Raw genomic sequence first — 17,858 nt, 5'->3', positions numbered from 1 at the left:
GAACATTTTTCTATGCATATTGTTCCCACAAGTTTCATTTACTTCTGTGTAGTTTAGTCCTTCTGTTTTCTAAAGAACCCATCTCTATTTCTTTCATCTCCTTTTCAACATTCAACAATTCTGTTATAGTTGGTTTTGTTTTTGGTTTCCATTTCCTTTTGTGGTAACCAACAGCATTAAACATAGTTCAGAAGGATAATTTCCTTAGGTAAAAATAAAAGTGTTCCCCTCCCCAACATTTCTGACAAAATGTCATGTAGAGAATTTCTAGAATCTATCAATTTGTTATGTTTAAAAAAAAAAAAAAAAAAAAAAAAAAAAACACATGTTCCCAGGAACCCCTTTCTTTCCTATCACATCTTTAGCAACTGCAGCCTATCTGCAGAAATTTTTTCTGAAGTCTATTTAGAGTATAAAAATACCTATGCAAACACTTCCATGCAAAGGTCCTAAACCTTCTAGATTTTGTTGCCATACATATGTCCTCCCATTGTTTCTTTGTTTATTGCCTTTCCTTTCTCGTTTTCCAGTCTTGTCTAACATCTTGTGATTGATTCTTTTAGTTATCATGCATTATTATATATGCCCTAGGCAGTAGGCTCCTACTAATTGTCTCTTTTTACTGTAACTTCTCTTCTAGATTCATCTGTAAACTCAGTCAGAGTTAGCCTTTCATTTAAAATTCCCCTATCCCTTTCTTTATGGCTGTACACTGTAATCAATCCCTGGTAGGAATGGCACTGCCCAACTCAAAAGTCCAGACTTCCACTTGGCTTCATCCCACTCTAAGATTTTTCCCTTCCTAGTTATAGGCTCCCAATACCTTGGTTCATTTGTTAATTTTCCTAATAAATTCCATCTCCCTCTTGCCTATTTTCCATGCCCCTATGTACAGTCATCCTCATTGGTAAAATCTCTTTTCCCCATTCCCATATTGTGTATGCAAGGAATTTTTAAGGAAACATTCCTGCTTTGGCCTTCCATCAAGGAATCTCCTGTGTTATAGGACTTGAGTTTCATGTTGGAAAAGTTAACTTTATCACCATCTGAACCAGCGATTTTGGTAAAGCTCAAATTATTTTCATGGAACAGTCATATTTTTGGTGATGGTGACATCTGCTAGGGGAATTTCTTAAATTTAAGCTTTGTAATCAAAACTACCTTACACAGTATTTTACAAAAACAGATGGCTACCAGATTGATGTGTCTTTTGTTATGCTAAATATGACAAGACCTGACAAAACTAGACATAAACCTAAAACACATTCTGCTAGAGATACCACTGATGTTTTTTTTCAACAGCTGTTCAATTGATAATACTGCACAGTTGCTCCTTGGGCTTCACTGTAAACTTTTGGAAGTTGTAAGCTTTGTAAGCTAGACATGATCTCAAAGTCCAGGGCTCCACCATACTCCATGGTAGTTTGCCTTGATACCACCCATGAGGTAGTAACTGAGGACTCTGTTGCATGGTTGAAGTGACCAGAGTGGATCATGGAAAACACAAAGGTTTTATACTAACCTTAACATAAATCTTCATATTCCGCACCTGCACCCATCAACAACCCTACCCACATCCTCCTTTCATGTACTTTTCCGTCTTTTCAGAGATCTGGAGGAATGGTCATGAGGCCATTTTTCAGTTAGAAGGTCCTATGTATGTACGTTTGGAACAAATCTGAGCTGGAGAGAAGGGGAAGCGTAGTATGTTATTGTAGTTAGGGGCAGAATTTTAGAGGCTTTGATGGTCTTAAAGATGCTGACTTCGGCCCACAGCTAATCAGTCCTAAGGCATAAAGAGATGGGCATGGATTGTGACGATTTAACTTTATGATAATTTTTTTTTTTCTTTTAGTTAATGTTTATAGTTATAGGAGGCAGCTGGTCCTGTTAACATTGAAGAGAAAGCAATAAAGTGTTAAAGCATTAATTAGTTTCTTAAGATGAGTTGCAGTAAGTCAACCAGATGTAGAGCAGTAGGTCAAGAATTATGTAGGCATGTTGGAAATGGAGGAGATATACAAGAAGGAGCAAGGTCTAACAGTACTACTTTTTCCTACTAGTTGGCAGATTGATGCAGTGTATTGATCCTGTGGATAGTTTGCAAACTCTTTTACATTCTAAGCGGAACAAAATGTGCATTTTATAGGAGCAAATCATTACTCACTATATTATGTTAGACGTTAAGGTCAGAAGAGGGCACATTTATAGTCTAGAAAGCCAGGTTGTCAGCCTGGATGCCTTTTCTAGCAACCTGTCCCACCCACTTTCTGAGACTGTTTTCAGGCCTATTTTAGAGTGTAAAAGTTTTGGTGTGTACTATTCAAGTGGAGAGCTTGTTCCATCTTTTCAACATGTTTTCCATTAAATTTATTTATTTTCTTTAATTCCAAAGTGAATCCAGATCCTTCAGTCTGCTTCCTACTCTCTCCACCTCTTTCCATCAAGTCTTCTCAGCTTAAGTCCCTCCCAGTTCCTGCTGATTGACTCACCATGTCCCTCCTTCCTCCTTTCCATTTTGTACCTTGGAGGGCAGAATGCCCATCTTACTCTCAACTTTAACCTGTACGGTTTTCTGTACATCCTTCTTGAGTGTCCCAATAACCATTTTTTGTACCTTTGCCAGTGTCTTGATTTGTTTGTGTCTGTACAGCTCCCAAGGGCCGAACACAGTACTTCAGCTGCACCTAGGCCAGTGTCTTGAAGAGATGGGAACATTACCTCCTTATCCCTGTAACCCATATAGTTTTGTATGCACCCTTGCTTTTTGTTTGCCTCAGCTGTTACACTTTTGTTTTGTACCTTGCAATTTACTGGGCCTTAATATGACTACTCAAGGTCATTCTTTCTGTGGCGTTTAACTGATCTCCTCCAGTGCTTCTGTTTTTATTTTCAAGCTGTAGCACTTTGCACATCATTGAACCCTAGCAACCATGCTGAGACGTTTTCCACACATGAGGGTTGTCCCATTTGTATACCTGTACTGTTATGTTTGTGTTACCCTCAGAGAGTAAGCTTTTTCTGTATTCTCTGTGTAATGTCCTCAACATGCACACTGAGAAAAGTGTCAAAGCCAATCGATAAGGCACACCACTGATTTCTTCTCTTTTGTTTGGATAGTGCCCCCCAGCCTTCATCACCACTCGCTGTGTTCTGCCTTCCAGTCATTTTTCCACAGATATTGACCATGTTTTGACCCTTGCCCTGATCCCCTTGAGCTTCTGTAGTCCACTGAGACTGCATGGTCAAAGACCTTAACAAAGTCAGGGTAGATTGTCTGCCACATGCTGTTTACGTACATTCATTATCCCTGTCACGTTTGCTTGGCATGACCTTTTAACTGTGAATTCATACTGGCTGACATCATGGAGATGGTTGTCCTCTAGGATTTTTACAAGATATTCCCTTAGAATCCTGTATATGTCCTTCCCTACCACTGAGATCATACTCATTTGGTAGGTACAGTTTGATCAGAGACTTCACCACTTGGGTTCCACTGTTTTCTGTTAGTAGACAAAAACTGCTTCTCTCCTTTTAGTCTGCAGTAATTCCTTATCAGTCGGTCATTTCATCAGTGTACTGACTATAATGTGCTATGTTATTATGCCATTCTGTTGTAGACTGGACTGTGGAAGATAGTATCCATCGGAGTTATCCAAGTAGTTATCAAATAAATAAATGCACAGTGTTAGTGCCAGTCTCTGAGTGTACGAGTGTCACTGAAAAAGGCTTATTATCAGACTTTATGTTGTGGCAGCTTAAAGTCATGCAGATCACTTACATTTCTTTTTCATGTTTTACAGTACAAGTGTCCAGTAGAAAACACTGACAGTGGAGGAAGAACTGCATTACACTATGCAGGTAAGTCATTTTTAAACTTTAAAAGTAAAAAGTGTTGACAGACACAGCACAAAGGTAAAACCAGGATTTGTTCCAGACACAAATCACTCCAAAATTCCACCACAAGTGAGTGCTTTCATCTCCTAACATCGGAGATTTCTTCAGACTGGTGGTGAATCAAAAGCAATACACTTATATATCATTCTAAAATCAATTAAAACATCAATTGAAACATAATTAACCCATAAATTGGAATTAGTTAATTAGAAAGACAAGAATACTAAAGCTAATGCTTAAGCCCCTTTCTTTTTAGATACATAATGAATTCTTCTCTATTGTTTAGTCCAGGGTAAAAACATGCATTTAATCTGACTTGCCAGCAGTATTCAAGCCAATCCAACTCTTCTTCAATGTTAGAAGACAAAATGGAATATTGTTAAAGGCCAGATCAATAGAATTAGTAGCCTAACAAACAATGAAAACATTTTTTGTTGTAGAAGACTGAAGCAGTTAATTTTATCTTTATAAAAGACAATTGTATTTTAGTATTGCAGTTTGCACAACTTCAAAGTTTGATACACGTTCACATATTAATTTAAATAAAACACTATTGTTCTGTTTATTTTGTCTCAAATATTTTGTCTGTTCTTCATTTTGCGTTTAAAAGTTGTTATCCTGCAATTCCACCAGAGTGGGTGGGGTTACATAATTATGTATGCAAAAATTATATTAATAAGCATACAGAGTTGTACCTATTTTTCATGTGCCTTTGTCAAGATTTTTTATGATTTCAGGTTGAAAGGTATGGTCCTGTTGTGTTTTGTGTGTTGTAGCTGTAATTCACATTTACTGCTTGGTATGTGTGAGTGGAAGAAAAGTGAGACACAGAGTACCAAGGCAGCAGTAATTAGTATTGGTATTTGAACTTCTATGTTCACTGTTGCAGTAGTAATAACCTATGGGATATCCCGCCAAGGGTAGCAGTACATCTCGGCAGCATACCAAAGCTCGAGCCCCCTCCCCAAATGCTGTACGGCTGACGTATGACCTCAGCCCAATGGAGGCAGTGAGTGATACATAAAGGATAATTGTAACCAAAATACCTCAGAACTTTCCTGATGTCATCTCACTTCATTGTTGGTTTGTCATACATACAGTCTGTGCCTTTTTGTTTGCTGTTGGGCAGATAAGTATCTGTGTTGGAGATCTTCCTCTTTCTCTTTTTTGACCTTTCATAAGTTTTGTACATGTCATCAAAGAAAGAGAAATGTGATTGTGTATGGGAGATTCCTCACAGAGATCACCAAACTGAATGTTTGTTTTGTCTGAGTCTTGAGCACAATTATAGGGATTGGTCTGTCAAGGATTTGCACCTAAGACTTTGCATAGTTGTTGTCTTTTATTAAATTTATTAGGAGAAGTAGAAACTTAAAGCCCTTGCTCAGGGTAAGATGGCATATGAGTCCTCCACAGCCAATGTCCCTTCAGTGCCAAAAACTAAATCAAAGAAGCTCAATTTGGAGATTTCTGCTGCAGAGTCAAACCTGGCCATCTCTGTTGTCTCTATTGATGAGACCTCAGGCCATTTGGTACTTCTGCTGTTCATGCTATCACAATCCTGTTGGAGGCCTGACAGAATTTACAAAGTGCCAGACTCAGTTAAGTTCCTATACAAGACTCCTGTTTTGGATCCTTCTTCCATTACCATTGTTGCTAAGAAGACTTCCAAGACCCTGTCTTCCTCTAATGTTTTATCTACAGATAAAGATGGTAGAGCCATTGATAGATATGGCTAAAAAGTGAATAGTTATGCCATTTTAGCTTTTAGGGCTATAATTTACTAAACCCATATGGTTAGATTCCTTTTTTTCTATTCATGGTAACTTGGATAAGGGGCTTTCTGTCTTTCATGATTGAAAAGCAAAGTCTAATGCACTATCTTTACTTAATTCTGCCACTCAAGTGGTTAGACATTCTGTTGGAGATAGTTGTGATGTTACAGATGCCTCTTCTAGGACTGTGGCTACTGGTTCAGTTCTGCATAGGTTTTCATGGTTTAGACTTCGGCCTTGACCTGAGGATGTCAAGGCTAATATGCTGGATTCTGTTCTGGATAAACAACATCTTTTTTGTTCTGTGGTAGCAGAACTTTACATATCCTTGCAGGAAAAGGGTAAGATCATTCTGATCCTAAAACAAATTTTTCTTTTTCTGGTGTGTAAACTTCAGAGGAAGTAACCTTCTAAAATTGGTCCTTTCTGTGTAAGGAGTGATGCCTCCAGGTGCATCTGCAGTTAACTCCCACTGTTGCCTCTAGGTGTCAAATATTACTTGTCTGTATTTGCATCAGTAATTCCAAAACCATGCTATGTACAAGGTTTTAAAAGATTTCTTCTTAAACCTTACACAATGGCAAATTCAACTGCATTAATATTTGACCTCTGTCTAGTACAAGAAACGAGATATTAACTTTTGTTTTTATTATATTAATTTATATATAGAATATATATCATATGTATGTCATATATATATCATATGTACCTCACGAAGAGTATTACTGGTCTCACACATATGTCCTATGCAGCCCGACTGAAAAAACTCCGGCTGTACTCTCTTACTCAGAGGTGATCTCTGCCTGACTTACAAAGCCATGTCCAACTCAGAACTGATGGATATGCTCCGCCTAAAGAAATCCAAGTCACTGCGAGCCACATGCTCCAGTGAGCTAAACCTCGCCACAACAATAAAATGCTGAAGGGATAGATTCCTGTCACACAGACTCCCCATGCTTTGGAACAAAATTCCAAATTACATTGGGCAGAGCCCCTCACTAACACTCAAGAGAAACCTTGAAGAGTAGATGGGTAACAGAAAATACACCCCTGGGATCACTTCATTGGCTCTGCTTGATAGAGGATCAGTTAATCAATGGGCGGCGAAAGCCGACACACTCTGACTAGGCTTATAAATGCCCTCGGGCAGATAGCCTAGTACCTACCTATGAACCTGTGTATATATATATATATATATATATATATATATATATATATATATATATATATATATGAACCTATATATATATATATATGTATGTATATATATATATATATACTATATAATTTTCACGTTTCTAAATATCTCAGCAACCAAGTAACACAGACAGAACTCCTTAGCCTCACATGAAAGCTCTCAGCTAGATGAATACAATGCTGCTGACAATTTGTGTGTAACTTGAGTGGTTGCTGAGATATTCTATGTTGTTTACAAAATATTACAAATGTAATAGTAACTGTGTTTACTGTGGCTTATAAAATTTGATTTAAGACCTACAACCTCTAAAGAATACTGCCACTATAAAAATAGTTTGTGCTGAAGAGTTTGCCATTTATACTTCTTTCATAACCACTATGGTTCCAGAGATATCAACATTTGTTTGAAATGTGAGGACATACTTTGATTCTGTCAAAAGACTTAGGCTCCATCCATTGGAAGTTGCAGTACAAACTTCCTGAGCTCCTTTGGAGTGAATGAGTTAAAAGACACTTATTTTTGTATTCCTATTCTTCCAGAGTTCAGGAAATTCTTGCTTGTTTTTATGTGTATTCATATCACTTTCAGTTTTCTGCCTTACTGCTCCAGGGGTACTCATAAAGTACTGAACTACTGTCATAGCTTTTTTGCAGACTTCAAGCTATTCAGATATTTTCTTATCTGGACAATGTCTTCATGCAGGTTCCTGCTCAAGAGCTTCTGATGCATTTGCATTTTAATGGACCTTCTGACCAGGCTGGAGTTCACACTGAACCTAAAGAAGTTTTGCTTAACTCCACTTCAGGATCAAATTTTTCTGAAATACAGAATCAACATATTGTCAATGGCATTTTCTCTTTCAGAAGACAAGGTTATTTTCTTGATGGACTATCTTCAGAACCTTTTAGTTTAGATGTGACAACTGCAAAGGAGGTTCTCTGAGGTCTGGGGTATGTGGCATTAATGATTCCTATAGTTCTTTTTGCCAGACTCCATATGATTCAGATGCAGTTGTATCTGAAGTCAGTTTGGACTCAACATTGCTATCCTTTGACCTTCAACATTCCTCCCTTCATCAAGAAGGAGTTTTCTTGTTGGAAAGAATAACATCTAGTGTTTTCTTTTCCATGCTCTTCAACTGGTGGGTCTCTTTTTCATGCTCTTCAACTGGTGGTCTACCAGAACCATGTGTCTCAGAGTCCAGCACGTAATACAAGACTTTTGTCTCCAAAGGTCAGGCTTCTTTCCTTGCTGTAATATGCCACCACCCTGTCAACCCTTCAGATCTTGTTTACTGCTTGTTTGCTTGTGTGAATTGTTCAGTGCTGGGCTGGCTTTTTCTTCTATTAAAGCTCATCTGGCAGCCATTTTTGCTTGTCTCCCTTTGGACCCACGAGTGTCTTCTTGGATTTGAGGTGAGACAGTTTTTTGAAAGGTGTCCTTCATATTAGACCAGCAGGAAAGGTTATACCTCCTTCCTGGGATTTGAAGAGTGTTCTGGAAAAGCTTACTTTACCCCCTTATGAGCCTTCTGCCTGTGCTTGTCTTAAGTTTTGTCCTTGGAAAACTATGATGTTAGTGGCTTTGACTACTGCTAAGTAGGTCTCATAGTTGCAAGCTTTAATGGCTATTCCATCTTTTCTCATCTTTCATAAGGATATGATTATTCTTTATACTAATCCTTCTTTTATGCCAAAAGTTTAATGAGCTATCCTTGTATTAGGCCATTAACTTGCCTACCTTTTTTCATTTCCCTCAGAATTCAAGGGAGAGGATCCTACATTTTTTGAAGGTCTGTTGGCAGCTCAGGTTCTATTTAGAAAGAGTCAAGTCTGTCAAGACGTCTGATCAACTGTTTGTCTCTTTTGAAGTCAAAACTTTGGGTGCACCTGTTCCTAATCAAACTAACTGAATTGGATTTCCAGTGCAATTTCTTTTTGCTACTGTTTCAATGATAAGCACATTTTGGCTCCAGTTAATGTTCATTCCACTAAAGCTGTTGCATTTTTAGGGATTTCTTCAAAGTTTAGATTCCAAATCTTTTCCTGAAGTGGCTACTTGGTGTTTTTTTCACACCTTCACAAACTATTACAAGATTGATATTTTTTTCCAAGAATAGGGCAGGGTTTGCTTGTTCAGTTTTGCTAGGTTTTTTGGACCATAAGCCTGTTCAGGATTCCTCTTCCCGATCTTCTTACAGGCCTTTGGGAATCTCCCATAGGTTATTAATACTGCAGTAATGATAACGGTAGGACATAGTACAGTTGTACAAGAATTAACCATAACAGTAGATGTCTAATTGATCAGTGTTGCAGTATTACATCCCTCTTTCTTTCCTTTTCAGTTTGGCACATGTGTTTTTTTTTTTTATATTTTTCACCTCTTTTTTGACTTGTACATATTTGTCTCAAATTCTGCTTCAGCAGATTGTCTGCTTTAAGAAATCCTATCTTGTGTCCGTACATCCTGTATGTAACCCCTGCATCCACTGAGTTGATATCACTCATTGGATGTATGGCATTAGGGGAGGATGCCCGGGCTTTAGTATGCTGGCCAGACATACGGCTAGGTTAGTAATACTGCAAAAATGATCAGTCAGACATCTCTTGTTATGGTAAGGTCTTAAACAAGTGTACTACATGTATTACTGCAGAATTCCAAAGGAATTTACCTGAGTAGGTTATATAACTAGAATTCAGAAATGCAGAGTAAATGTTTCATGTTAAAAAAGTCTCAAGTTTGCCCTTCAAGTCCCTCTAGACCCACATAAATATGTAGGGGCTGGAAGTGATATTTCCCTTTTATTAGACTCTGTTGTATAAAGGCTGTAACCCTGACTTTGGCACATATGTGGCTGGATTTGGAACACCAGGCACTACGTCTGAGAATCCAGCAAGACAAACTAGGACTGAGTGTCCTGGGGTAACTCTGCTATTTTAAGAGAGAGAATGACTTTATCTTCCTGAGAAAATTCTTCTGATGGAGAACAGAAGGTTAATCAAAGCAGTTTCAACTGAGCCAGCGTTAACCCAGCATGTTGTAAGCTGTCTTTGAGAGCACGGTGAGGACCTGTGCAGCCAGCATTTGCCTGCATAAGACATTAAACTCTCAGGAACATCCTGGAGAGTGGGAGAATAATTGCAAAATCCTCATCGGTTGTGGATGACTGCAAATGTGTGACCATTGTTTGAGCAGTAAATTTGGTCACCCAAAGCTAACCGTATGGGGCATTATAGGGCAGTACTTTAGCATTTTTGATTATAGTGGGGATGAATGTGTTGAGTAATGCAGTATTTGCAGGTGGTCAGGCTGATGTGGGCTAAAAAGAGCTATTTCCTTTATGTACTATGCACTGCCCTTGTAAACAGTGACCATTTCTTTAACAATACGTTTAGGTATTCTCACTTTTAGTAAATGTCTTTTCTTAGGTGAACATTCTGTCAAGAATGTATCTACAAAGGAAAGATGTACAGTGATGGCAAGCAGTTGTTTGCTTACTGTCTGACTCCCGTTCAGGATATTCAGTGATCTGATTCTATTTTAAGTACAGATAGTGCAGTTCCCCATTAGAGACAGCAGGATTTGCAACATTTTTAAAGTAAGACAAAGGTGGCACTCTTGATTAGCTGTCCAGAGCTCCTTTTTTTTCTTTAATTTTCTATTGAGAAACTCCCACGTTCTGGGTTCAAGATAAGGACCAGATTACAAATGGACAAAATGCAGTTGCTTACCAAAAAAGTAACACCGTCCCCTTTTTATTAGTTTTCATATTTGCTTACTTTCTGTGACTTGGGTCATTTTCTGTCCCGGTGAATTATGTTAATTTTGGATAGTGCTGGCTACATTTCACAGTGCAAAATAAAATTTGGGAGCAGAAGCGACGACCTTGGAATTAATAATGCTTATTTTGTTCCTGATGCAAGTCTCCAAACTCCTGTCAGTCAAGGGCACAGAGCAGTAACTTCCTCAGATGTACTTTTAACAACTCTGTCCTTTGGGATAGTCTCATGTATAGCACATCATTACGTACACCATTGCTTGTTTGTACTGAGCTGAACTGAGGTTGGCTACCAGCCACTACTCTAAGCTGAGATTACAGATGACTAGAGGCTTCTGAGCTTCCAGAAATCTGTAAGTTGCCTGTTTTTTGCTTATTTATACTATTTACTGCACTTTTTTATTGCCTTCCCCCTACCGTATTTGTTTACTGTGTACTAAACTACACTGTTATACTGCAATTGCCTGCTACAATACTACACAGGAGTATTTTTTTCATTGTTTTAGAGCTATCTATTCTGCTTGCTCTGTTTTTCCCACCAAGCAGTACTTAATTAATTGATCTGTTCAGCCATAGTCCACTCGTGTTAGCCTGTACCGCGGAGAAATATATACCGAACAAGAGAGGTCCCAGGACTGAGCCTTGTGGGACGCCACTTGTAACTGGTTTAGAGTCTGACATAGCACCTGCTATTCTGACCATGTGGGTTCTATCCCTGAGCCAGTTTGCAACCCATCTTGTGACATAGGGGTTGATATTTAAGCTGGTGAGCTTATTTATGATGCCCGAGTGGGGTATTGTGTCGAAGGCTTTTGTGAGGTCCAGGTAGGCTGTGTGGACTACCTTCCCTTCATCCATGGCTTTGGTAACTGTTTCAAAGACGTCGACCAGGTTCAAGAGGCAAGATCTGCCCTTAAAGCCGAATTGGGTAGGATCTAGTGTCTGGGGGTTCCCAATGTCTTTGTTTATGATTTCCATGGTGATACGCTCCATAGCTTTGCAGACCAGGCTAGTCAGGCTTATAGGGCGATAGTTTCCGGGGTCTGTTGTGGCACCACCTTTGTAGAGTGGGACCACTGTTGCTGTATGCCATTCCTTGGGTACATATCCTGTAGTAAGGCTGAGATTTAACAGTGACTTTATATGAGGGTTTAGTTCTTGATGGAGCTCGTGTAAGAAGCAGCATGGGACACCGTCTGGTCCCACTGATGCTATGTTTTTTGCTTTGGAGAGGGCAGCTCTCACCTGTGCATCTGTGATCTCAGGAAGGCTACACTCTGTTGGGATAGACATTTGCTCTTTTGGGGGGGAAGGGGGGGGGGTTTGCACTGAACCTTTCTGCCAGGATGTTGGCAATGTCTGGGTTCAGTATATTTTTTGTCATTTTGCACTAACTCGGAGCATATCTGGGAGTTGCCTCCCAGGTTTTTGACATAACTAAAGAAGGCCTTGTGATTATCTTTAGTGTCTTGTCCATTTTTTTTTGTCTTGTGCAAAGTTGACAGCCCTTGCTTTATGTATACATTGTGCTTTGCCTCGCATCTTCTGTTTACGTGTTACACGTTGCATTCATGCACTGCTTACACACTGCACTGACTTTTAGTTTCTTGTACCATTTGAGCACCTCGTCCCCATGCCATACATATGCCTTTCGTTTATTCCCTTGCCAGTTGTGTGTCACTCATTCACTTCCTCGTACCATTTGTACATTACACATTAAGTCCCCCATGCTGTTGAAATGCCATATACTCACTACTACTCAAGATGTCACGTATCGTATGCTTTGTATCATTTATTTGTCACATCAATGAACCACAACATTAGCTGAAGGGATTAAGGCAACAATTTGCTAACAGTCTTCTTTCTGAAATCCTGAGTTTGATTCTTTCAGTCTTTGTTTGCCTTCTGTGTGCCTCTGAGCATTTGATTGTACAGTATGCTGCCAGACTTCATTTGAAAATGGGTCTCAACCCAGTTAACAAAACACAGAAATAAATAAATAAATACATTTGCACATCACACAGTGACTTTGAATTTCTCATACCGTTTTTGCATTATGCATCATTGTGGCAATAACCAACTTGTGCTGCATGGATGACAAAATGTCTGTACTACTGCTTTCATCAAGCTGAGATCAGATGTGTTGCTTGTTTGAACCTTTGAATAAATTATTAGCGAATTTGGATTTGTTCACAATGTTTTGAATTTATATTTTTGAGCACCTTCCTTCTTGGCATTTATTTGATCATCTTTCTGTTGTCTGAGTCCTAATGAAAATACACTGTATTTTCAGACACTGATATCTCCTGCCATAGTTAGAAGTCCTTTGCCCCAAGTATTCCAGGTAAAGCGGCTTTTGTGGTTTTTCACTTTATGCTAATTTAAACAGAACACCACCCATTTTCTGTGCTGCTTTTTCCAATGTCTCCTTGCACTTCGCACCATTACAGCAGCGTAGCTAGCTGTTTGTGCACCCAGCGCCATTCCTCAGTCTGGCACCTCCCTCTCCTCTAAGCTAAGTTTAAGTTGTAGCAAACTATTTACAGCTGCTACAGTATATACTACACACTGAGCACTATGCTGGCAAATGAATGCCAATAATGCACTGAAGACATGGAAAACTATAGCACTTCACTCCTGACAGCAATATGCAATACCAGCAATTATTTCTGATTGACAGTAATGCGCTTAAGACCAGTCAGGATCTGCTGATCGTGCTTCCTAACATATTGCACCTGGGGAAGTTGCCTTCTTCACCCCACCCTAGCTATGCCTGTGCACAGTGATGTAGAATATGTAATCCGTAAGCCAGTCATCTTGTATTCCATCCATTCTTTGAGGGTGCATCATTTCTTCTCTTTTCTTTCTGACCTCTTCCTTATTTGCTGCATTAGGAAGAGTTTACTTTAGAAGAGAATAAGAAGGCCCTAAACTTCTGATGTGCTGCAAAGATGTCCTCAACATTTTTTGAGCCCGACAACACAATTTTAGATTGGTAAAGTCCAGCTCTAGAACATTAAAGAGGATGAGCTGACAATGGACCTTACAGGCCCAGAATGTGGGGGTATGGAGTGCCTTCATTCCGAGAGAGTTCAGATGACTTCCCTCTAAGTCTCCCCCGAGGATGTTAGTGTGAGTGAAAACACCTTGATTCCCCATTGGAGTTTCCCTCCCCAAGACACCTCATTTGGTGAAATCCTATAGATAATGAGGCAGAGGGATCCTGGCCAGCAAACCCCACCTCCTGGGTGGAGGAGATTTTTCAGGAAGCCAGTAAGTTCTCTCCTCCCATTGGCCTGGGTAGTGCCACTGTCCGATAAGCTGGTAAACATAGTATGCTCCAAAGCTTGGAAAGAGACAGATATGGCTGAGCCTATTCCAGGCCAGCTGGACAAGGTGCTGCAGACCCCCAAAGATAGACCACTTTGGAGCAAGGGACTGTTTTCAGATTTTCATAGTGGTGTCTGCTGCCATCAAGTGTGAAGTCCTAGAGGGATGCTCAGGCTGTACATCCTTCCTGCAGGGAATTGGGCATAGTGGATAGACTTAGAAGCATGTCTGTACTGCCAGCATATTTTAGTTAGAGCACTGAACTATCTGGCACATGTGATTAAAGTTTTAGAGGGATCTGGCAGAGAAAAATGTTTGATATTATGAAACATTTGCCTACCAGTAACTTGAAATCCCAGTTGAACACCAGGTGGTGACCATTGCATCTGTTTCTTCACTGACCATGGATTTGATTCACAGCACAATGGGGGGGGGGCTCATCCATAATTAGATGGAATGTTGCTTACCCCCTAGAACTCTGGAAATAGTTTCTTAATTCTCTCTCTCTCTTTTTTTTTTTTTTTTTTTTTTTTTTTTTGAAGGAGGAAGATTGATTCTGTGTGGCTGTGTACATCCAGTGTGCCCTGACATGAGCTGTGGTTTAGTCTGCTTTTCTTTGGAGTAGCTGCCTGTTGAGCTCATGAGGTGCTCTGGCACTTTGGAGCTGTATCACTCTTTTTCCTGATGACCTTCTTAGGCAATGAACAAAGAGTTTTACTTCCTGGTATGATGATCCCAGTCTACAGCCTAATCTGATTCTCCCATTCTTTCCATCCAGGTGGTTTGCTATATGGGTGTCAATCCATTCACTGAACCCATCAAGGAGAGTCCTGAAAGTCAGATGTAATCAGTATGTTCTTACTGAATATCCCCTTCTGTCACTGTTTGCATTAGAAGTCTGCCCATTTGGCTTGGGCTTCTGGATGCAAGTCAGATAAAGTATATACTCTTGTATTAATTGTTAGCAAATGGGGTGCTTGCCTTCGTTCTTGATTTGCAGTAGAGTGCTTGTTGATGGCAGGAAGTGAAGTGATGGGCATGGAACAGTGCACTTATGTAATTAAGTATAGTGCCACTGTATTCATTGTCATATGGTTAAGGCCATCCTTGCACATGGAAACTTCTAGAGGAAAGGTGACAAATACTGACTGGTGAAGAGAAAAAACCTAGCTATAAAACCTGTCAAGGAGAGTTCTCTTTATAAATCAACTGATACTGTAAAACTGTATTTGTAATTCATATCTGAGAAAGAGTCTGAGCGAGATAGTGCTGGAAAAGTCCAAATTCCAGGAGTGTCAAAGATCCTAGTACGGTGTCCAGTTCCATTTTAGTTTTAATGTTTTTGTGAAACAACATGCAACTGTTGTTCTTTGTGGCAACTGAAAGTCAAGAGAACTGCAATCCTTCAAAAATCATGTTCCCCACCACAAAAGAAGAAAAGGGAGTGGGCTTTGGGGCTGTTGCCTCTGAATAGAACCGGTTCTTTTCTGCTTATGGTTCCATTGATTCTTCACCTTCTTGATGACATTTTGTATTAAAATGACCAAGCTTATTTTTATAATCCTATTCTGACCTCAGAGGGCTTATTTTCCATGCTTTTTGTCTGAGACTTTGCTGGGTATTGTCCACAAAAAGTCGTATGACCTTCCATAGCCAGGGACCCCAGGACACAATGTGGTTTCTGTATACTCTGCTGTCATTCATACAGAGTCTTCCACTAGACTTACATATAAAGCCAAGTGAAAGACCTTCCCCCTCTACAAAATGGTGGGCTTCCTGGATAGTCTTTCTTAGCTACACAACTTTTTGACATAGGAATTAATTATACAAAGTTCTGGAATTCTGTGACCTGGAAGATGATTGGATCCTGGTCTAGTAGCATTTGTTAGTAGTTCATTTGGGGATGTTCACCACTTTAGCTTCGTGTTAACAATTCCTTGATTTGGCTGTCCTGTTCAGTATGTTCTCTTGTGTAGCTATGAAATGCACAGTTTAAAAGCAGTTATTGATGTGGCAGTATGTGACTGTATGTTTGATTCTCTAGTTAGACAATAATTGATGCTGAGTGTTTCAGATCAGAAAAGGTGTGCTTGAAATTGATCTTACCGCTTTTGAGAAAGTCTGTTTCTGTAAAACTGGTCAGTTTTCTGTCTTTCTTCCTTCCTTTCTTCAGTGATGTATTTTAAAGCAAATGTGGTGCTGCACATATGCAGCTGTCATGTTGAATATGTACTGTGCAGCTTCATATAGAAACTGTGCTTCTCTCAGACCAGTTCATACTGTCTACTGAAAACTTTTTCTGATGTAGCCCTTGATCAGTCTGTTCATCTTCTGAAGTTCTTCCTTGAAACTCATAATGTCAGAGAACGTGTTATTTATTTCCCAATGTGCATCTAGGTTGGTGTTTGTCTTAAACAAATCCAAGTGCATTAGATGAAAAAATAGTTGTTTATTTCATTTACTGGGTTCCCTGGAGGCCAAAACTCTATCTTATTAACAGAGTTACTGTACTATATTTTGCCATCAGAACATCAGACTCTTCTCCAGTACTGCTAAATGTCACTGAATCAAAAACTGATTGCTTTTAGCTTGGCTCTTTGGCACAGAGGAATGGAGCCATGACAGAGAACTAGGCAATTGGGGGTTGATTAGTATCCCTAGCACTGGAGAAACCATGCAGAGAGGAAGAGAATTGAATGGTATGAACCACTTACCTTTTCAGTGTGTGTGTGTGTGTGTGTGTGTGTGTGTGTGTGTGTTGGGGGGGGGGGGACGAGAATTGCAGACATTCAGAGGCATCCTCTGCAGTGAGATTTCTCTGGTAGAGATCATGGAAACCACTGCCTGTGATTCTGGGGGGAGGAGCAAGACTACATAGGGATAATGTCCCCTTGCAGAAGTGAGTATATCCTCCAAGGTCAGCCCATTGCATGTCCATTCATGGTGCTTTGTCAAGTGTGTGCTTTCAGTAGGGTAGCAGTAACAAAAAATATTGAATCACTCCTGATTGTGGTCTAAGTGATAGCCCATCATGGTTGACTTCTTCCTGGTCTTGGGCAATGAATGACCAATTGAATGAGAAGGGACTGATGATCAACAGGTATGTGGGGGGGGGGCAAAGATAGTGGAAAAAAAGTGCCTGCTTTTGGTACATACTCCAGAAATAACATTCATAAGTGGCATCAGAACAGTTACTGCATAGTTATCCATACATATTCTTTGTTTGTGTCTTTCGGCTTTTCCCGGTTAGGGGTCGCCACAGCGGAACTCCGGTCCGCTAATGATTGGTAGTTGATTTTTACGTGCCAAGTTACCAGCCCTGACGCACAACATTCAATGAAGGTACACCCATTCACGCACATCTCCACGCAGAAGATGCTCTAGCTGAGAATCGAACCGGACAGCGTCTTACTGTGAGGCGACAACGCAGCAGCTAAGCAAAACTCCACAGACTTCAGCTGTGCGGACTCAAGGGTCTTTTTTGGTAGGGCTACACTTTAAACGGTTTTGCACTAAACCCTTTTTCCAGGTTTATTTGCATTCACTTCAGATGTATGTCATTGCTTGAGATTCTTCCCAAATTGTTGCCTACTGAAGATACCCCCTCATCAAAAGTAAGATGATCATAATTACAGTGTAGTGGATTGTTTTAACAGCAGAAGGTGACCATAACCCTGTCCAATTGCTCTTTAAATGTTTTAATATTCTATCTTCACATCTCCACCTTCCTTGTTCACTCATTTTCCTTCTGCCCTATTCCCTCTACACCAGTCATTCCTGTTGTGTTCCATGTGTTCACAACCCTTTCTATGAATAACCATTTTTGCAGATCCAGAGAGTAGTTGGATTTTTACAGTTTACTGCCTCTGCCCCCACTTCC

General features: G+C 39.8%; 1 protein-coding gene across 1 annotated transcript in view; it reads left to right on the top strand.

Annotated features, from left to right (window-relative positions):
* The window catches only part of RAI14 (retinoic acid induced 14), a gene marked incomplete in the record, with an annotated part of 1,743,343 nt that overhangs the window by 1,275,751 nt on the left and 449,734 nt on the right, over positions 1-17,858 (top strand). The window contains 1 exon segment of the mRNA XM_044070211.1: positions 3,804-3,861. Coding sequence (XP_043926146.1) covers positions 3,804-3,861 — 58 coding nt within the window.

Source organism: Protopterus annectens, chromosome 1.part0 (genome assembly GCF_019279795.1).
Source record: "Protopterus annectens isolate FY-2018-M chromosome 1.part0, PAN1.0, whole genome shotgun sequence".
NCBI classification, from domain to species: domain Eukaryota; kingdom Metazoa; phylum Chordata; order Ceratodontiformes; family Protopteridae; genus Protopterus; species Protopterus annectens.
Note: the sequence above shows the minus strand (reverse complement) of the source record. Positions and strands in the feature narration are given on the sequence as shown.